This window comes from Hypanus sabinus, chromosome 26 (assembly GCF_030144855.1).
Source record: "Hypanus sabinus isolate sHypSab1 chromosome 26, sHypSab1.hap1, whole genome shotgun sequence".
Lineage (NCBI taxonomy): Eukaryota > Metazoa > Chordata > Chondrichthyes > Myliobatiformes > Dasyatidae > Hypanus > Hypanus sabinus.
The window spans coordinates 48,078,246-48,100,725 of record NC_082731.1 but is presented as its reverse complement, the minus strand read 5'-3'; the positions used below and the strand labels follow the sequence as shown (position 1 = coordinate 48,100,725).

Here is a 22,480-nt window from a genome sequence, read left to right as displayed (position 1 = left end):
CTCACGGTCAGCAAACCCAATACCATCGCAGGTGGCACGTACTTTCAGGCTTTTGTATCTTCTGCCCGATGGGAGAGGGGATAGTAGTGGTGGGGTCTTTGATTAAGCGGACTGTTTTACAGAGGCAGCGAGAAGTGCAGAGAGTCCCTTCCTCCTAAACATAATAAGAGATCTCTTAGCACAGATCTGGAAACATCTCTCTATCGATATTAGTTTGAAAATGCAGAGGTGTTCATCTGCTGAGAGAGACTGTAAACCAACCAGAATCCACCGATCAAGCCCTCGCCCAATCATGATAGGGCAGGGCGGACTCCGCGCTCCTTGCGTAGGTCAGCACCGCGGGCTCTCCCAGTCTGCTGAAAGGTCGGTGCCGGACTCGTTTCACTGGTCTCCGACAGACTGGCTGCGTGCTTACAGCGCTGGTCCGGGTAATGTTTTGGGATGAGTGCCCGTGGGATTCACCAGGGATACCTGAAGAAATACGGTAAGGCAGCGATGATTTGTTACCGTTGGCGGAATGGCAGAGAAAGAGCGGCAGGTTGCAACTAGTTCAGGTAGCGAGGCAAGTCGTAATTACAGTTACAGCAAAATCAAAAGGCTTAAAATGCTAAAGCTTGGCATTTCTGCGAGCGAAATGTCAGTGAATTACAATTAGATTTGCTGAGTTCCTCCAACATTTTGTGTGTGTTGCTCGGATTTCCAGCATCTGCAGATTTTCTCTTGTTAGTCAATTAGAACTCTCTCCCGGAACGTTGACTTCGTTTTAAATTCTCCGACACGAGATTTCTTCCTGTTGTGACGAACGAGGGTCTCAGACCTGGAATCTTAAACCGTTTCCTTTTCCGTAGATGCTGCCCGACTGGTGAGTGTTTCAGCAATTTCTGTTTGAAGTAACATTTCAGATATGGTTTATAGGCTGAGTAAAGATGGCTAAGTATAAAAGGGCATAGATGTAAGGACTGGAGATGTCATTGTAACTATATGTAGTTTCCAGCCCTAATCTCAGTCCCTTACCCTGACTCTCTATATCTTCTCCGTACTGAATTTGAATTTCAGGAGCAATACACGCAAAACTCAGCAGGCCAGGCAGTATCTATGGGAAAGAGAACAGTCGACATTTCGGACATTAGGTCTGGCCTGCTGAGTTCCTCCAGCATTTTGTGTGTTTTGCTCGGGTTTCCAGCATCTGTAGATTTTCTCTTGTTTGTATTTAAGGAGACATTGTCTAGTCCCGCCTGGAAACTCTTGTTCAATCACTCTATTCTTATAAACCCTATATGTCGAATATGCACTTTATGTCAGCCTGTAAATCTACAGAATATATTTTATTATCTATAAATATTATTGTGTTAATATTACTTTATGCACTGCATGTAATAGATGAACAGTGTTTTGTGCCTTGGCCCTGGAGGAACATTGTTTCGTTTAGCTGTATACTTGTAAGGTTGAATGACAATAAACTTGAGGTTGAACTTGTTTTGGAGAAATTTCCCAATCTGTTTCTGTGTTTAAGACATCAGATCAATAGAGATTTTTAATTGTAATTTTAATTTCTCACTTACACCCTGGGAAAGAGTGTTCTGACATAGAACAGTTCAGCAGAGAAATAGGCTGTTTGGCCTGTGATGTTGTGCTGAACTAGTAATCATTTGCACTATAAATTAGTCCCTTTAATTGCAAACTGGTCTCATATCCATGATTAGCACCAGAACCCATTGTAATTCAGTTTCTAGTGCCTGCACCCTTCCTTTCCAGTTCTGATCCAGCTTGAAGTATCGAGCATTTATTTCCCTTCATAGATGCTGCCTCGCTTGCTGTGTTCTTCCAGCATTTTGCGTCTGTTGCCGAAGAGTCCAACATCAGCTGAATCTCTTGTGTTTGCAATTAGATAGAGTTTATTTCTCTATTTAGTGCATCTCTGTCTTTAAGGCTGAGGTGATAGGAGAATTGTTATTTGGCAAGGTTGTGGGGCATATGATTGGTATTATGTTACTATTTCTTGCAGAGACCTGGGCCATATCATTGCTATTCCAGGGGCATGTTATACACATCTGGGTCTGTACTTAGACATTGTGTATGGAGAACTACCGGAGAGAAGGAATAGTAGTAACAGGGCCAGGGTTGAATTTTGTTTCAGATTAAACAGCTCCAATCAAGAGTTGCACCATTTCTCTCCCCGACAAGTTGCAGCTTGCATGAGCCTTTCAGCACTTTAACACCACAAAAAGCTGATTGCTTCTTAATCCACACAAGAATTGATGCCCCATAATACATAATTTAATCGCTTTCTAATCGGCCTTGGCTCTCTCTGGGCATACAATGTTATTAGTCTGAATACTGATAATGGGAAAGGGAGGGCAGATTTCATTGCTGCAAGGGGTGGGGGATTATTGTGTGCAGGGATTGGGCACCACAGAGATGTCGTTCAATTAGGATAATGGATAAATAACAAAAATGGGATTCTGAGCCCAAGGGTCTTGTTAGTTCAAGTGGCACAGTGGCACAGATGCTAGAGTCACAGCCTAACAGCATCAGAGACCCAGATTCAATCCCAACCTTGGGTGAAATTTCCATTTTCTCCCTGTGACCATCATGGTTCTCTGGCTTCCTCCCACATCCCAAAGACATCTGCATTAGTGGGTTAATTGGCCACTGTAAATTGCCCCTAGTATGGAGGTGGATAATAGGATCTGGGCACCAAAGAGAATATGTGGAGACTGAAAAGATGGGATTAGTTTAAATCCTAAATTATTAAATTATAATTATAAATATGGGATTAGTGTAAATCCTTGGACCACCTGGTTGACAGCAATACCTAAGTCAGGCAGCTGTTTATTGAATACAACTCAACGTTCAACACCTTCATCCCCACGGTATCAATCAACAAGCTTCAACACCTGGACCTCTATACCTCCTTCTGCAACTGGATCCTTGACTTACTCACCAAGAGACCAGTCAATGTGGATCAGAAGTGACATCTCCTCTTTGCTGACACTTGGCACTGGCACATCTCAAGGATGAAAGCTTAGCCCAGTGCTTGACTCACTCTATACTCATGACCATGTGGCTAGACACAGCTCAAAGCTATCATTCTCCAATGACACAACTGTTGTTGGCAGAATCTCATGTGGTGACAAGGTGGCATACAGGAATGAGTTAGATCAGCTGATTGAGTGGTGTCACAACAACAACCTTGTGCTCAGTGTCAGAAGACAAAGGAATTGATTGTGGACTTCAGGAAGGGGAAGTTGAAGGAATACACACTAGTTTTCATCGAGGGATCAGCAGTAGAAAAGGTGTGCAGTTTCAAGTTCCTGGTTTCAACATCTCTGAAGGTCTAAACTGGGCTCAACATATTAATACAATTATGAAGGTACATCAGTGTCCATATTTCATTTGTGAGTTTGAGGAGATTGGTACGGCACCAAATTTCTACAGATGAGAACATTCTAACTGGTTGCATCACAGTCTGATAGGGTGGGGCTACTGCACAGCATCAGTACAAGCTGCAGAGGGTTGTAAACTCAGCCAGCTCCACCAAGGGCACTAGCCTCCCTGCCATCGAGGACATCTTCAAAAGGCAATGCCTCAAGAAGGCAGCATCCAACATGAAGGACTCTCAACCAATTAGGACATACCCTCTTCTTATGATTACCATCAGGTACTGGAGCCTGAAGATGCACACTCAACATTTCAGGAACAGCATCTTCCCTTCTGCCATCAGATTTATGACAAACCACCAACACTACCTCACTATTTTACTCTGTTTTATAGCATTTAAGTAGTTTTTATATATTGTAATTTATAGTAATTTTTATGTATTGCAATGTCCTGCTGCTGCAAAACTACAAATTTCATAAAATATGCCAGTGGCAATAGACTTGATTCTGAAATTGATTGGCACAGGCAGGATGAGCTAAATGGTCTGTTTTTACACTGTTCTCAAAATGAGGTCTTCTATCACACAGTACAGTATCTGAAGTGCCAGCCTTTTTCAGGAACTACGGGCTCCCCGCATCTATTGTTGATGGAATCCACTCTCTCATTTTCTATATTTCTTGGACTTCTACTCTCACGTCTGACTCTCCTGATGTGGGTTTTTCATGAAATCCTGACCTTCCCCACCCCCCCCCCCACTCCTCGACCTTCTGAATTCCTTTATTTGATTTCTTCATTGTTCCAGATTCCTGAGTTTGTGGTCTCTTGGGTTTCAAAGGCAGTATGTGCATTTATTGAAGGGCTCTTCATGGGTGCTCCATGGATCATCTATGAAACATAGTTGTAAACCAGAGAACAGTTAATTGGTTTATTATTAACACATTGTCTTTTTTAACTATCTGCTGGATATTAAGAACTTAACTGCAGGACTACACCATTAGCAAGTTGCTTGTTGGCAGAGTAGCAGGACTTGGTGTGAACTGTTGCTGTCTGCTACAGAGAGGTGTTAGAATTCATACAGGAAGGTAGTGTGCATTGTAACAGTGAGTGATTGTCTTGGGTGTTTTTCATGTCATTGTAAAACCCTGTTGGACATCGATAATGTCGAATGCTGCAAGTCCAGTTCACTGGCTTACTGTGAGCACCAACGGTGGGGGAGCTGTGCGGCCTCACTTGTAATGAGTACCAAGCTTTATGCCATGGTGTCACCTGTTTTTAGTCGCCCAAGAGTCAGTCAATGCTCCGAGGCAATGTGGTGCAGCATCCATACTGGCATCAGTGCTCCCCTCCAGTGTTTACTCTGTGCATTTGTCTGCAGACTGCTCATGCTCATGCTGATAATATTCATGGATTTAAGGACTTGGATTAAATTATTTTTTTTTTGTGTGTATGTTTACTGTTTATGTTACATGTACTTTGTGCTTTGTATGACCGTTGATGCAATTATTTGCACCTTGGCCCCAGAGGAAGGCTGTTTCGTTTGGCTGAAGTCATGTATGGTTGAATGACAGTTAAACTTGAACTTGAATGTACTGAGATACCATGAAAAACTTCTGCTTGAATTCCACACAGACAACTCATACCACACATAAGTACATTGAGGTAGTAGAAAAGGGAAACAGAATGAGGAATGTTGGAGAGAAAGTGTAGTGTAATTAGACAAACTAAGTGCAAGGGCCATGGTAAGGGAGATTGGGAGATCAGGAGTTCATCCCCTAACGTACAAGAGGTCCATTCAAGAGGATAGAACCTGTCTTTGAGTCAGATGTTTCATGTTCTCAGGTATTGGTAACTTCTGCCGGATGAGAGAAGAGAGAATGGCCTAGGCTGGGAGAGGTTGGCTGCTTTACTAAGGCAGCAGGAAGTGTGGAAAGAGCCAATGGAGGGAAGACTGCTTTGCGTGAAGGACTGGGCTGCATTCATAACTCTGCAATATCCTGTGGTGCAGTTACTATACCAAGCTGTGATATACCTCTAAAGGATAATTTCAATGAGGTATTGGTAAAAATTGATAGGAATCATCAGGGACATGCTGAATTTCTTAGGCTTCTGAGGAAGTAGAGACATTCGTGTACTTACTTCAAAATATTAATCACACTAACGATTATTAATGTGGTATCTTAAAATAGCAATCCTTGCATTTGATTGATGTTACTGAATGAACCCTTCTTTCCCTGGCCTTAAAAGATATGAACTGAGAAATTTTAGTTTCCCACATCCTTAGTAATCCATGCAAGGTTCCAGTGTTACTGGTTGAAATTGCGAATTCACCAGGTATTCCCAGACTATCTGTCATCTCACACCTTAATAGTATCATCACCTCTATCACAAACACCCACTTCCTCTGCAACAATAGTTGGCCTCACTTTAGAAACATCTCTGATTGGGGAGCATACACTAAATGCTGGAGGAACTCAGCAGGTGTGGCAGCATCCATAGAAATGAACAAAAATCTATGTTTCAGGCAGAGACCCTCTTCAGGATTCAACCCCAGTCTTCTCTGTGCTTTCTGCTGTATCATTATAACCAGATAAACATATAACAATTACAGCACGGAAACAGGCCATCTCGGCCCTTCTAGTCCATGCTGACACTTATACTCACCTAGTCCCACTGGCCCACACTCAGCCCATAACCCTCCATTCCTTTCCTATCCACATACCTATCCAATTTTATTTTAAATGACAATACTGATCCTGCCTCTACCACTTCTACTGGAAGCTCATTCCACACAGCTACCACTCTCTGAGTAAAGAAATTCTTCTTCATGTGTTACCCTTAAACTTTTGCCCCCCTAACTCTCAACTCATGTCCTCTTGTTTGAATCTCCCCTACTCTCAATGGAAAAAGCCTATCCACGTCAACTCTATCTATCCCCCTCATAATTTTAAATACCTCTATCAAGTCCCCCCTCAACCTTCTATGCTCCAAAGAATAAAGACCTAACTTGTTCAACCTTTCCCTGTAACTTAGGTGCTGAAACCCAGGTAACATTCTAGTAAATCTTCTCTGTACTCTCTCTATTTTGTTGATATCCTTCCTATAATTCGGTGACCAGAACAGTACACAATACTCCAAGTTCGGCCTTACCAATGCCTTGTACAATTTTAACATTACATCCCAACTCCTATACTCAATGCTCTGATTTATAAAGGCCAGCATACCAAAAGCTTTCTTCACCACCCTATCCACATGAGATTCTACCTTCAGGGAACAATGCACCATTATTCCTAGATCACTCTGTTCTACTGCATTCTTCAGTGCCCTACCATTTACCATGTATGTCCTATTTGGATTATTCCTACCAGAATGTAGCACCTCACACTTATCAGCTTCAAACTCCATCTGCCATCGTTCAGCCCACTCTTCTAACTGGCCTAAATCTCTCTGCAAGCTTTGAAAGCCTACTTCATTATCCACGATGCCTCCTACCTTAGTATCATCTGCATACTTACTAATTCAATTTACCACTCCATCATCCAGATCATTAATGTATATGACAAACAACATTGGACCCAATACAGATCCCTGAGGCACACCACTATTCACCAGCCTCCAACCTGACAAACAGTTATCCACCTCTGCTCTCTGGCATCTGCCATCTAGCCACTGTTGAATCCATTTTACTACTTCAATGTTAATACCTAACAATAGAACCTTCCTAACTAACCTTCCATGCGGAACCTTGTCAGAGGCCTTACTGAAATCCATATAGACAACATCCACTGCTTTACCGTTGTCAACTTTCCTTGTAACCTCTTCAAAAAATTCAATAAGATTTGTCAAACATGACCTTCCACACACAAATCCATGCTGACTGTTCCTAATCAGACCCTGTCTATCCAGATAATTATATATACCATCTCTAAGAATACATTCCATTAATTTACCCACCACTGACCTCAAACTGACAGGCCTATAATTGCTAGGTATACTCTTAGAACCCTTTTTAAACAATGGAACCACATGAGCAATACGCCAATCCTCTGGCACCATTCCCGTTTCTAATGACATTTGAAATATTTCTGTCAGAGCCCCTGCTATTTCTACACCAACTTCCCTAAAGGTCATGGGGAATATCCTGTCAGGATCCAGAGATTTACCCACTTTTATATTCCTTAGAAACATAGGAACATAGAAAATAGGTGCAGGAGTAGGCCATTCGGCCCTTCGAGCCTGCACCGCCATTCAGTATGATCATGGCTGATCATCCAACTCAGAACCCTGTACCTGCTTTCTCTCCATACCCCCGATCCCTTTAGTCACAAGGGCCATATCTAACTTCCTCTTAAGAATAGCCAATGAACTGGCCTTAACTGTTTCCTGTGGCAGAGAATTCCACAGCTTCACCACTCTCTGTGTGAAGAAGTTTTTCCTCATCTCGGTCCTAAAAGGCTCCCCCTTTATCCTTAAACTGTGACCCCTCGTTCTGGACTTCCCCAACTTAGGAAACAATCTTCCTGCATCTAGCCTGTCCAATCCCTTTAGAATTTTATACGTTTCAATAAGATCCCCCCCCAATCTTCTAAATTCCAGCGAGTATAAGCCTAGTCAATCCAGTCTTTCTTCATATGAAAGTCCTGCCATCCCAGGAATCAATCTGGTGAACCTTCTTTGTACTCCCTCTATGGCAAGAATGTCTTTCCTCAGATTAAGGGACCAAAACTGCACACAATACTCTAGGTGCGGTCTCATCAAGGCCTTGTACAACTGCAGTAGAACCTCCCTGCTCCTGTACTCAAATCCTTTTGCTATGAATGCCAACATACCATTTGCCTTTTTCACCACCTGCTGTACCTGCATGCCCACCTTCAATGACTGGTGTACAATGACACCCGGGTCTCGTTGCATCTCTCCTTTTCCTAATCTGTCACCGTTCAGATAATAATGTGTTTTCCTGTTCTTGCAACCAAAGTGGATTTATCCACATTAAATTGCATCTGCCATGAATTTGCCCACTCACCTAACCTTTCCAAGTCACTTCCTCACCAGCACCAGTACTTCCTCCTCTTTAATTGTCATAGTTTCCATAATTTCCCTACTTGTTTCTCTTATCTTACACAATGCAGTATCCTTCTCCTTAGTGAATACTAAGGCTACATTGACTGGGATTAAGATTAAAGAATATGGTCTCATTTATTCCCAGGTAGATAATAGGTGAAGCTATCTGGAGGAAGGAGAGGGTGCAGCTGGACACAGCTGGGAGGGTGATAAGCAGAAACACAAAGGCTATGGAAGGTGTTGATGGGAACTGGTAGGGGAGAGGCGTAGGAAAGATGGAGAAGAGCAGGAATATTCTATCATTTCCTCTCGCTCCCCAATGATGTGCAGATAGGTTAATTGGTGTTATGGATAACCCCTGATAAATAAATTCAGTGGGACATTGATGAGCATGTGAGAGAGATTAAGTTGCGAGGCTGCAGGGGAGTAAAGAGGAGGAATGGGATTTCTCCCCTGGAAGTCAAAATTGATCTTGCGGTCTAAATGGTCTTCTATGCCATTACAAGTACGATAATTCCTGATCCCACGTACTTCCTCTGTACCACATCAGATTGATTGTGAGAATGTGACCCAAAATGCATTGGGTGCTTGGAGCAGAGTGGCCATTCTTTGCTTGAGAGTTAGCACCAAATTTTATGTATACATGGATCATGAACAAAAATGGAGTAGTATGATTTAATGTTTTTACTGGCTCATGTTATTAATGGTTCACACAGGGCAACTAGTAGTGTGGGAGCTACAAACATAGTCCACCAAGAATGCACCATTCCCACTCAAAAGCCACGGCAAAAGGGAGAGAATGCTCCATGTAGGGCCCAATTAATTCACTGCGAGATCAAATGGCCACAGGAGTACCTGCCACATTCTCACAATCAATCTGATACATTCAAGTGGTGCTATTTTAAAAACTGTTGGCTCTAAGTACTTTGCAGTGTCACATAACGTGCATGTGTCTGACGCTAGTTAGAAACTGTTAACAGTCTCCTGTCCCAACTGAGTGCCAAATAAACAAATGGAATCCCAAGTATTTTTTCAGTTAACTTTTGTTCTTTAAGAGTTGTCCCAAATAAACATCTGTCCTGATTAACCAGCATCCACTTTACTGCACACTGGTTGCCTTGCTGAGACAAGAGTTTCTCAGCAATTACAGCTTCAGCAGGGAAATGGCTTTCTTGGACATTGGTTCTTTGCGGCATTGAAATTACTTCTTAGTCTGCAGAATGCTCGATGTCTCAACCTCCTTGTCAATACATACCCTCCTCAACATCAGGATTATTCTCAACATTGGTGCTCCACAAGGTTGTGTCTTCAGTCCTCTGCAATGTACACTGTACACCCAATGGCCACATTATTAGATATACCTGCCTGTTAATGCAAATATTTAATCATCCAGTCATGTGGTAGCAACTCAATGCAAAAAAAAAACATGCAGATAGTTGTTGTTCAGAATGGGGAAGAAATGTGATCTAAGTGAATTTGATCATAGAAAGATTGTTGTTGCCAGACAGGGTGGTTTGAGAATCTCAGAAACTGCTGATCTCCTGGGATTTTCACACACAACAATCGCTAGAGTTTACAGAGAATGGTGTGAAAAACAAAAAGGCATCCAGTGAGCGGCAGTTCTGTGTGCAAAAATGCCTTGTTAATGAGAGAGGTCAGACGAGAATGGCCAGACTGGTTCAAGCTGATAAGGCAACAGTAACTCTGATTTCATGAGTTACAACAATAGTGTAACTCGAGAGCATCTCTGAACATCAGACATTGAAAAGAATGGGTCAGAGCAACAGAATGCCACATTTGTACTCTCAGTGGCCCTTTTATTAGATACAGGAGTTACCTGATAAAGTGGCCACTGAATGAACACTCCCAGTAATCTCATGACTGTGTGGCCAGTTTCTGCTTTAGCTCCATCTACAAATTGACAGTTGACACCACTGTAGTGTGCTGTATCTCAAATGGCGATGAGTCTGGGTACAGGAAGGAGATGAGAGCATCATAACAACACTCTTTCCCTCAATTCAGATTCAGATTCAGTTTGTCATTTAGAAGCCACAAATGCAATGCAGTTAAAAAATGAGACAACGTTCCTCCAGAATGATATCACAAAAGCAGATGACAAAACAGACTACACCAGAAAATCCACATAACATTCGGCAATCCCGAATCCAGAGTCCGGAGAGGCTGCTGCATATTAATACCACGCTACCGTCTTAGCGCGTTCCCCAGAAAGGAGCTCCAATCCCACCAGACAAAACAAGACCAAAAACTAAAGCAACAAGACCTGCACAAAACCACATACAGTTACAACAGTGCAAACAATAGCATAATTGATAAAAAAACGGACCATGGGCACAGTAAAAATAGTCCAACGATGTTAAAAGACCAAGATCAAAAGAAATCACCACACAGTTTCCACAAGTCCCCAGGGTCTCCGATAGACTTGTCATCCCACACAGGTGGCAGAAGGGAATACCCCCGCTATGGACTTCCACAGTGCCACCCAACTCAGCCTCGCAGACGCAGCACACAATGAAAGCTCCGTCAAACCCAGCCTCGCAGACACAGCACACACTGAAAGCGACCTGACCGCAGTGGACTCTGAGTCCGTCGAACCTCCGAGCCTCTGACCATCCCCTCTGGCACAGCTTCTCCAAGCACCATCCTCTGCCGAGCGTATTAATACGGTCCCGCCAACGGCCATCGGCAACGCGACCCTAAGGACTGGGGGCCTGTTCTTCCCAGTAGAGACCCTGACCTCACAGCAGCAGCAGCAGCAGCAATGAAGAAGGTCTTCCTGGAGATTTCCCGATGTTCCTCCGTGCTCCCACGTCTGTTTTTCATCTGATTATGATTGCGCACAGCACCTCCCTTCTCAAATAACAGATAATCAGCTCCGAAGTGGCCACTGCAAGTTGCGTCGTGTCGCCATCTTGTATTAAATTGTCATTAAAATTACAATGTCATTAAAACAAAGAGAGTGGGGCTTAAGAAAGGGGAATGGTATACATGCTTCTGTCTACATCATTGATGCTGAGGTCAAGGGGGTTGAGAGTCTCAAGTACCTAGGCTTGAACATCACTGGTAGCCTGTCCGGGTCCAACCTCGTAGACACCATGGCCAAGAAAGCTTGGCAAGGCCTCTACTTCCTCAGGAGGTGAAATAAATTTGGCATGTCCCCTTTGAGACAATTACTTCTATCAACACTCTTTAGAAAACTAATGTAAACAAAGACCCCATGTCATTCTCTCTTCTCCTCCCTTCCATCAGGCAGAAGATACAAAAGCTTGAATGTGCTTACCACCAGATTCAAAGTCAGCTTCTATCCAACTGTTCGAAAATTCTTGAACAGACCTATTGTACAATACAGATCAACTTTTGAATTCTCAAACTACTGGGCAGTCAATATACGGAATCTTATGTTTTGGTTATTATATTAATCTAGAGGCCTGTCTGGTCTGGGTTTCTTTAGAAGCTAATTCTAAAGAAATTTTCTATCATTTCTCTTCTCGGATCCTCAATTCCTTTATCTTTAAGTAATTTAACTGATAATTTTGTAGTTAAACACCCTTTGAGGATTTGGGTACAATTTAGAAAATATTTTGGTTTATTGTTTTCACTTTCAAGTCCCTTTTTTTCTAACTTTTTTTTTAAACCTTCTATGACTGATGTAGTTTTTAAAGAGTGGAATAGATTGGGTATTAAATGTTTTTGGGATTTGTTTGTTGGAAATAGTCTCTTCATTTGAACAATTATCAGCTAAGTATAGCCTACCCAAAACCCACTTTTCTCGATATTTACAAATTAGAGTTTTTGCATTCTCAAGTACATACATTTCCTAAAAGTCCAGATAAGAATTTACTTGATACAGTTTTTAATTTCAAACCCTTCCATAATGGATCTATATATATTTATGGTATGTTGTTGGGAATGAGAAATATTCCTTTTGACAAAATTAAAACTCTCTGGGAACAAGGTTTACAGATTCCAATTTCTAAGGATACTTGGAATGAAATTTTTAAATTGGTTAATACCTCATTGTTATGTGCCTGTCATTCCCTTCTACAATTTAAAGTGGTTCATAGGGCCCACATGACTAAAGATAAGCTGTCTTGTTTTTATTGCTATATCTCCCTATTTCCACTGGTGACATGGCTCCTGTATGGGTGTAATGTTATTCACCTCCACTCTGCATTGGAGAAATGTCTTCTCTGATAAGATGCTGCTTTGGATAGATGGGTCTGCTTCTGCATACAGTCACCATACACACACTCTGCAGACCTCCAGAGAATAGCAGTTGCCAGCTGGAGCAGGGGCATGGACCAGTTGTGCCCACGTGGTGCTGACCACACTTCCTCAGGCTTCTACTTACAGAAAAGTCATCATGTTTAATGGATGGAATTTCTTGACGAGTTGTACCATTGAGATTGCACTTTTGCAAGCCAAGTCAGACATGAGGCTGCGTGCGCTGATCAGCTGGGACCTGGGCTGCTCATAAACATATCGTACTGAAACCAGTTCCAAAATCAAAAGTTGTTCTGTCTGAATGAATCTCGTGATTTAAGATTGTTTATCGTTATTCTTCAGTATATGAGTGTAAAGGAGAATAAAATGATTGTTACTCCAGATGTGATACAGCATAAAAAATACATCACGCATAAAAAACACAACAAATACAAATATAACTGCAATCTTATTAAGCACAGTGTACAAATAACTGAGTATGACCATATGTACCTAAGATTAGCATGTATACACAGACTGATTGTATACACATACAGTGACACGAGGTACTGGCGTATCTGTACATAAGGTGACTGACAGGAAATGATAAAGTGACTCTTGGTGAGAGGAACTCTGCTAAGTAGCAGCAGGACAGATGAAAACAGAATGGGTCAGTGACTGTCAGTGCAGGAATGTGGTGGGAAGTGTAAAGTGACAGTGAATGGAGAGGATGAAGGGGGTGGTGAGAGACTGTGGAGAGAAGTGTGTCAGTGTAGGTATGAGGTGTGGGGTGTCAGTGTACAGTGACAGGAAATGGAGGGATGAAGGGGATGGTGAGGGACTGTGGAGAGGGGTGTGTCAGTGTAAGTATGAGGTGTGGAATGTACAATGACAGTGAATGGTGGGGTGAAGGGGAATGGAGAGGAGTGTGTCAGTGTAGGTATGAGGTGTGGAGTGTACAATGACAGTGAATGGTGGGGTGAAGGGGAATGGAGAGGAGTGTGTCAGTGTAGGTATGAGGTGTGGAGTGTACAATGACAGTGAATGGTGGGGTGAAGAGGAATGGAGAGGAGTGTGTCAGTGTAAGTATGAGGTGTGGAATGTACAATGACAGTGAATGGTGGGGTGAAGGGGAATGGAGAGGAGTGTGTCAGTGTAGGTATGAGGTGTAGAGTGTACAATGACAGTGAATGGTGGGGTGAAGGGGAATAGAAAGGAGTGTGTCAGGTATAGGTATGCTAGGAGCAACACTCATGTCCCCATCTACATCAACGGAGCTGTAGTGGAGCGTGTATCAAGCTTCAAATTCCTTGGTGTCCACACTTCCGATGATCTCACCTGGTCCTTGAATTCATCCATCCTGATCAAAAAGGTGCAACGGCGCCTTTATTTCCTGTGGAGCATCAAGAAAACTCACCTCTGTCCCAAGATACTGACGGACTTTTACCGCTGTACCATTGAGAGCATACTCACCAAATGCATTTCAGTGGTATGGAAATTGTCCCATATTGGACTGCAAAGCACTCCAGCAGGTGGTGAAAACTGCCCAGCGGATTATCGGCACCCAATTGTCCACCATTGAGAACATTTATCATAAACGCTGCCTGGGCAGGGCGAAAAGCATTATCAAGAATGCATCTCACTCTAACCATGGACTTTTTACTCTCCTCCCATCCGGTAGGCGCTTCAGAAGCCTTGGCTCCCGCACCAGCAGTCTCAGGAAGAGCTTCTTCCCTGAGGCTGTGACCCTACTGAACCTCACACCACAGCGCTAAGCTGTATTGCACCCATATTGTACTGTCCCAGTACTTTTATATTTGTGTGCTGTAGCACTTACCTTTTATTCACAATTATTTTGTAAGCAACAGTATTCTTTGCCTTTCTGGTTAGATGCTAACTGCATTTCATTGGCTTTGTATTTGTACTCAGCACAATGACAATACAGTCAAATCTAATCTAATGAAGTGTGGGGTGTCAGTGTCAAATGACTGGAGGGATGAAGGGGGTGGTAAGAGACTCTAGAGAGGAGTGTGGCAGTGTTGGTATGGATATGTTAATAGATGGAGGCACTGATCGGCCTAATGACTTGGGGAGGTAACCCTATTTTCAGCTATTGTCAGTCTATAATGTTTCCCTACTTGGTGAGGTTCCAGGGTGAATTTATAGAAGGGATGCAAGGGAGTTAGAGCAAGTCATCAGTCTGGAGAAGAGAGAAGTGGGGAAAGAATTATTGATGACAAAATCCACTGGATAGCAATGGAGGGTAGCTGAGGAGTGGGTCTAAATCCTCTTCAGCAGAGTTGCTAAAAAGGAGAAAGAGAGAAAGGTTAGATTTATTTGTTGCGTGTACATTGAAATATACAATGAAATGTATCATTTGCATCAAATCAAATCAAATGGAATCACCCCACTTCAGGTGCCTGCATAGCATACCCACAACTCACTAACCTTAACAGTACTTCTTCTGAATGTGGGAGGAAAGTGGAGCACTCGGGGGAAACCCACACGGTCACAAATTCCTTACAGCCAGCAGTGGGAACTGAGCCCTAGTAGCATTGGCTTATAGCTGACTAACCACTGGGCTACTGTACTGCACTATGTAGTAAAAAGTGAAATTAATTCCATTGTGTTATTGAACACAAATGGCAGGGTTGTGTAGGGAAAATGGATGTGGAAATATTTATGTTGCTAAAGCTGTTTACTGATATTTACATGGCTACCACATAAAACTGTCCCATTAATCTCCTCTGCACATAGCGTGGGAGAGGAAGCTGAGCTTTCATAATTAAAATGAGGTTTCCCGTCCTTGCCTGCTTCTTGGCTTTCCCCTGTATCTCTGTCACTATTCAGATGTTATTCCCCCAGGATATGGTCCAGCTGCTGATGAAATAAAGATCCTGGTAGCTTCTAGTCCTCCTCATCTGCTCTTCCAGTGACACAGAGGCAGTGCAGCTTAAAGACAGGATCAGGTGATGAGAAATACGAAGTGAATGGCAGCTACGGGATGTTATTGCCTTTAACTGTTAATTTAGTAGCCAGATCTCCGAGAATGAGGCCACAGCACAGAAGTACAACCAGCAGAAATAACAATAGTAGACATTTGTGGTTACAATTAACTCCTTCTGAGCAAGGATCTGGAGCTGCGACAATTTGCCTTCCATCTCCATAGGTCTGCAGTGGATGTGATCTTATTGGCTCTCCACTTGGCTTTAGAGTACCTAGACAACATAATACCGATGTGTCAGTCAGGCTGCTGTTTGTTGACTATAACACCATCATCCATTCAGTACAAGTTTCAAAAACTGGGCCTTCTGTACCTCCCTTTGCAACCGTATCCTTGACTTCCTTATTGGGAGACCATAGTCAGTGCAAATGTGAATAACATCTTCTCTTCTCTTGCAATAACACGGGTGCACCTCAAGGATCCATGCTTAGCCCTCAGTTCTACTCTCTACACACTAGTTGGAAGCTCTAACTCTAGGTGGAGGCTACCCAGGTAGACTAGAAAGCAATGTTCCCCCAACTTGAGTGTGGCCTCATCACAACAGTAGAGGAGGCCATGGATTGACATATCAGAATGGGAATGAGAAGTGGAATTGAAATGGGTGGACACTGGGATATCCCCTCTTCTCTGGCAGACTGGGTGTAAGTACTTGGCAAAGCAGTCTTCTAATCTATGTCTGGTCTCACCAATATATAGGAGGCCACACCGGGAGGACTGAACACAGTATATGACCCCAACAGACTCACAGGTGCAGTATCACCTCACCTGGATGGACTGTTTGGGGCCCTGAATGGTAGTGAGGTAGGAGATATAGGGGCAGGTGTAGCACTTGGTCCACTTGCAAGGATAAATGCCAGGAGAGAGATCAGGTGGAAAGGACGAATGGATAAAGGTGACACATGGGGAGTGATCCCTGTGGAAAGCAGAAAGTGTGGGGGTGGGGAGGGAAAGATGTGCTTGGTGGTGGGTTCCTGTTGGAGATGACAGAAGTTCTGGAGAATTATGTGCTGGATGCAGAGGCTGGTGGGGTGGTAGGTGAGGACAAGAGGAACCCTATCCCTCGTAGGGTGGCGGAAAGATGGGGTGAGAGCAGACGTGTGAAATTAAAGAGTTGCAGTTGAGGGCAGCGTTGATGCTGGAGGAAAGGAAGTAGGACATCTCTTTTGTACTATAATGAAAAGCTTCATCCTGAGAGCAGGTGCTTGGATTTCCAGCACCTCCAGATTTTCTCTTGTTTGTAGTTGGGAGAACACACACCAGTCTTCATTCAGGGGTCAGCAGCAGAAAGAAGCTTCTTCAAGTTCCTGGGCATCAGAGGATCAATCCTGGGCTCAACATAATGATACAATCACAAAGAAGGTACACCAGCTTCATTAGGAGTTTGAGGAGATTTGGTATGTCATCAAAGACTCTTGCAAATTTCTACAGATGTACAGAGGAGAGAAAACTGACTGGTTGCATCACAGCCTTGTGTGAAGGCTCCGATATGCAGGATCACAAACACAAGGTTCCAATCCCATCACAGGCAGAACCCTCCCCGCCATTGAGTACGTCTCCAGAGTGCCTCAGGAAGGCAGCATCCATCAATAAAGACCCATCCAAGAGACAGTTTCTTTGCTTTGCTTTGATCAGGGAGGAGGTACAGGAGCCTGAAGACCCACTCTCAACATTGTAGGAAAACCTTCATCCCCTCCGCCATCAGCTTTCTGAATGGTTCTTGAACTCTATCTCATTTTTTTAATTTTAGTAACATAATAGATTTAATATCTTGTACTGTACTACTGCTGCAAAGCAACACATTTCAACAGTGATAATCAACTTGACTCTGATTGTGATTTTCTTTCAGTGAGTTGTGCACTTGTACTCTGTTTCAGCCCTCCCTCCACCCCCCCCCCCCCCCGCTATGATTTTCATTGACCAAGTCGTTGGCTGCCCATCTGAACCTTATTTGGTATCCAACTTTTCCCTCATTCCTGTTATTTTCCAGATGGTCCCCTCCACACCCAGGAGACATTCCAGCTGCTGATGGAGAGCTCCAGGAGTCACTGCGTCCTCTTCAATAGCTGTATTCTCAAACTGATGTGGGACAAAGTCAGCCTGGCTGTTTGGACCACTGGGAAAAATATGAGCAATTGCTTCCTGCAGCAGCCTTTGAGGAAAAGCAGAGGGAAGACTGTATTCTACCACCCACATTACACAAAGGGCATCTGCCTGCTGGAAATCCATCAACTGGGAGATAATGTCCTTCACCCACCAGTACCAGGCTCCATGTAAAGCCCTCCTAGCCGACCTCCTTATTGAGGAAGGCAAAAACAATGTCAGCATTCATTACAATAGGGCTACAATATAAAAGCAAAGATGTAATGTTGAGGCTTTATAAGGCATTGGTCAGAGTATTGTGTACAGTTTTTGACCCCTTATCTAAAAAACAATATGTTGGCATTGGAAAGGATCCAGATGAGGATCATGAGAATAATACCCAAGAATAAAAGGGTTAACATATAAGGAGCTTTTGATAGCTCTGAGCCTGTACTCGCTGGAGTTTAGAAGAATGAGAGGGGTCTCATTGACACTCATTGAATGCTGAAAGCCCTAGGTAGAGTGATGTTGTGAGGATGGGACATAGTGGGGCAATCTAGAGCCACAGGGCACAGCTTCAGAATACAAGTTTGTTCCTTTAAAACAGAGATGAAGGGAAATATCTTTAGTTGGAGTATGGTAAATGTGTGGATGGCCATGAATGGCTATGGAGGCCAAGTCATTGGGTATGCAGTGGATTCCATTTAATTGGGCCATCAGTTTATTGGGACAGTCATTTAATTGAGAAAATTGGCAGGATTCCCTTTGTTTACTTAGGACATTATGACACTTAATTGTGACAGAAGTCTTGCCCAACAGTTTCTATCTAGCACCAGTCAAAGGTACATCATGTTGCCATTAGACACTACACCACATTGAGAGGGAACAGTTTTTAAATAGTGTGACTTGCGTGTGTTTGTGTTCAAAAAGCAATGACTTGTCACTGATAGTTGGTGAGAAATAAGCAATAAGACAATTCAGAACCATTTTGTTCACTGTGGTTTCAAGCATTCAGGCTTGGAGATGCCAGAAATGACCAGGAGAGAAAATGAAATTAGTTTACTATTTCAACAAGTTAGGAACTTTGAAGAATTTGAAGGTATCAACAATCATCTTGAATGTTACAATTAACATGAAGATTTGGAGGATGCAATTATCAAAAGCATTATCTGCACTTCGGTATCTGTGCTGATATTGTTCATTTACAGTCAATCAAAAGAACATGGCAGCATTATGAATTCTTGTCCATAACTATTACGAACTAATACACAGTTTTGTAGTAGTGGAGTAGTATTGGTAGTGTTCTAATTTATTCTGTATTTCATTTAAATACACAAATTGTTACTTAGTTAAATGGTAATTTGTCTTTTTTATACCTTTTTAACTATTTCCATGAAACTTCAATTAATTGGGGCAGCCACTTAATTGGGCCAAAATGTACTGGTCCTGATGTGTCCCAATTAACAGAAATCCTCTGTATTTGCAGTGGAGATTGATAGGCTTTTAATTAGTTAGGGCTTCAAGGGTTATGAGGAATAAGAAATCTGCCATGATGGAATAGCATAGCAGACTCTATGGGCCAAATGGCCTAACTCTGCTTCTATGTCTTATGGTCCCCTTTCCACACAGTGCAGGAGTGGCCAGTATCCAAGCTCTTTTTTTAAAACTAAAATAAGGTGGTTGAATGCACGACATGATGTACAATGATACATCTGTAAATGAGAAAACACGGCTTACTTAGAATCTGCTGGTCCAAATACTTTCTAAATGTTGTTAATGCTCCTATCTTCCTCTGTCAGCTCATTCCAAATATGGACAATTCTCTGGATGGAAAAAAATGCCTGCAGAATTCCCATTAAATCTCTCCTTTCTCACCTTAAGCCTATCCCTCTAGATCTAAATTCTCCAACCCTGGGGGGGGGAAAAGACTGTGCATTCATCCTATCTATGCCCCTCATAACTTTATACACCTTCCCTCATTCTCCTGAGTGATTTTAATTCTGATGATAGAAAACACTACAAAAGTTTTTATTTAAGTTTTGTAAACTGGGTCTGGATTTTGCTAGGACAAGAGCAATACAGAAAAGGTAATTAGACAGGTACATGGAAAGGGAAGTTTTAGAGGGATGTGGACCCTAGCAGGCAAATAGTTCTAGCTATGATGGGCACATCAGCTAGCATGGATGAGTTAGGCTGAAGGGCTCACTTCCAAAGTGTGTTGCTCTGACTATGCCGCAGAAAGTGGTGGCTGAGTCTCTGTTCACGTTACTCTTTTGTCTTTTACTTCCAGGTGGCTTTGTCTTCAAGCAATGGAAGGAGAAATTCTTCTTTCTGTCACTGGGGGGATCATTGGTCATCTGCCGTGATCATGACTCGCTGCCTGAGATGGAAGTGCCGCTGGCTACCAGCTGCCATGCCATTCTAAAGGGCAGCCAGATCAGTGATTTGCCCCGGCTCCCAATGGGCGCAGAGAGGGACTGCTGCTTGGCTCTGGTCCTTTCTGAAGGCAAACTACTCCTCTTACTAGCAGCGGACAGTGAAGACTCCAGGTATGCTCGCTATGGGAGCCACCTAATCTGATCTCGTTGGGGCTTGGTGTGATCCCTGAACTTTGGCATTCAGCTTCACACCACACATTCAGGTTCCTTTAAGGCAGGTAAATCCATAGCCGGCTTTAGGGTAGCTGGGTGTCATAGTGGCACACAACAGTTAGTGCCTCGCATACAACCCCAGGAATTCAAGTTCACTCCTGATCCTCAGCACTGTCTGTGTGGAGTTTGCATGTTCTCCTTGTGACTGCATGGGTTTCCCTGGGTGCTCCAGTTTCATCCCACATCCTAAGGACACACTTGTGGGTTTATTAGCTGCTGTAAATTGTCCCTAGTAAAGGCTAATGACAAAACAAATGAAAAGATGGGCATGTGTAAGAGAGAATTAGAGAAGTAAGGAGGAGATAGAATGGGACTGATGAGCCAGCCCTAACCTAACACATGGACAACACACACAAGAGAGGTGATTTACAGTGCCAAATTAATCTTCCAGGATGTGAGAGGAAACCCACATGGTGAATGGAAGGATGTTCAAACTCCACATAGACAAGCTCCCTGAATAAAGATTGAACCTGGATCTCTGAAGCTGAGACAGATTTATTAGCCACACTGCTGTTCTGCACACAATGTTCCAAAAGGTATTGGGTGATCTTTACTTCAGCATTACTTTCCGTCCATTCCCTCATCACCTCTGTCCTGAATGGCCAACACCTTGTTTCAAGAACAATTCAGTATCCACCTTGTTAAGACCTCTAAGAATTTTATTCGTTTCAATGAGATTTCTTCTCATTTTTTTAACTAATGCAGTCTGCTTAATCTTTCCTGATACAACACACTTGCCATCCCAGAAATTGATCTAGTGAACCTACAGTGAAAGTATACTTCCTCGGGTATGGATCCCGGATATGTCCTCACATGGACGTATCGAATGGACCTCTTGTAAGACAGGATGGGTTCTTGGCCTCAAAAGTTACCTCATTATGATCGTGCAATTTATCTTTTACCTGCAATGCACTTATTTGGAAGCTTTTACACTTTGCATTGTTATTGTTTTAACCTTGTTAGCTTTCTTGAGGAAAATGTGTGCTGTAATCATAAACAAGAGAAAAGCAGCAGGTGCTGGAAATCTAAGTAACACACACGAAATGCTGGAGAAGCTCAACAGGCCAGACAGCATCTATGGAAAAGAGTACAGTTGACATTTCGTGCTGAGGCCCTTCAGAGTACAGCAGATATGAACTCTGTTTTTCTCCCCCCACTAAAGCAGATAATCTCTCATTTTCTCCACATTATATTCCACCAGTCAAGTCCTCCCCATCCACTTAGCCTTTCTATATCCCCCCCTGAAGTGCTTCTGCCACACACTGAGAGCAATCTTGGATATATACTACCTGATCTGTTTATTGATATGGATTATGAACATCTGGAGCAATTGCTGCAATTTCTGCAGGCCCCTCCAGTATAGCATCTCAACGTTAAATAACCATTTTTTTGCAGAACCTGACCTGGGCTGCTGTACCTCCCTCTGTAATTAGATCCTCGACTTCCTAACCAAAAGACCACAATCTGTGCAGATTGGTGATAACATAACCTCCTCACTGACAATTAACACTGGCGCATCTCAGGGGTGTGTAAATAGCCCACTATTCTACTCTATATACACATGACTGTGTGGCTAGGTATAGCTCAAACACCATCTATAAATTTGCTGATGATATTATTGGTTATTGGTAGAATCTCAGGTGGTGACACGAGAGCGTACAGGAGTGAGATATGCCAACTAGTGGAGTAGTGTTGCAGCAACAACCTGGCACTCAACATCAGTAAGACGAAAGAGCTGATTGTGGACTTCAGGAAGGGTAAGATGAAGGAACACATACCAATCCTAATAGAGGGATCAGAAGTGGAGAGAGTTAGCAGCTTCAAGTTACTGGGTGTCAAGATCTCTGAGAATCTAATCTGGTCCCAACATATCGATGTAGTTATAAAGAAGGCAAGACAGTGGCTATACTTCATTAGGAGTTTGAAGAAATTTGGCATGTCAGCAAATACACTCAAAAGCTTATATAGTCGTATCATGGAGAGCATTCTGACAGGCTGCATCACTGTCTGATATGGGAGGGCTACTGCACAGGACTGAAAGAAGCTGCAGAAGGTTGTAAATCTAGTCAGCTCCATCTTGGGCACT

At 42.9% G+C, this 22,480-nt stretch overlaps 1 protein-coding gene across 2 annotated transcripts in view; it reads left to right on the top strand.

Moving 5' to 3' along the window:
* Positions 1 to 370: 370 nt before the first annotated feature.
* Positions 371 to 22,480, top strand: part of si:ch1073-83n3.2 (uncharacterized) — a 41,792-nt gene continuing 19,682 nt past the window's right edge. The window contains exons 1-2 of one of the 2 annotated variants that reach the window (XM_059951050.1): positions 371 to 484; positions 20,034 to 20,292. In XM_059951050.1, the coding sequence (XP_059807033.1) occupies positions 442 to 484; positions 20,034 to 20,292 (302 nt within the window). In that variant the 5' untranslated portion in view covers positions 371 to 441. Of the gene's footprint in view, positions 485 to 19,644; positions 20,293 to 22,480 lie in introns of those variants that run through there. The other variant, XM_059951049.1, reaches the window with a different exon arrangement.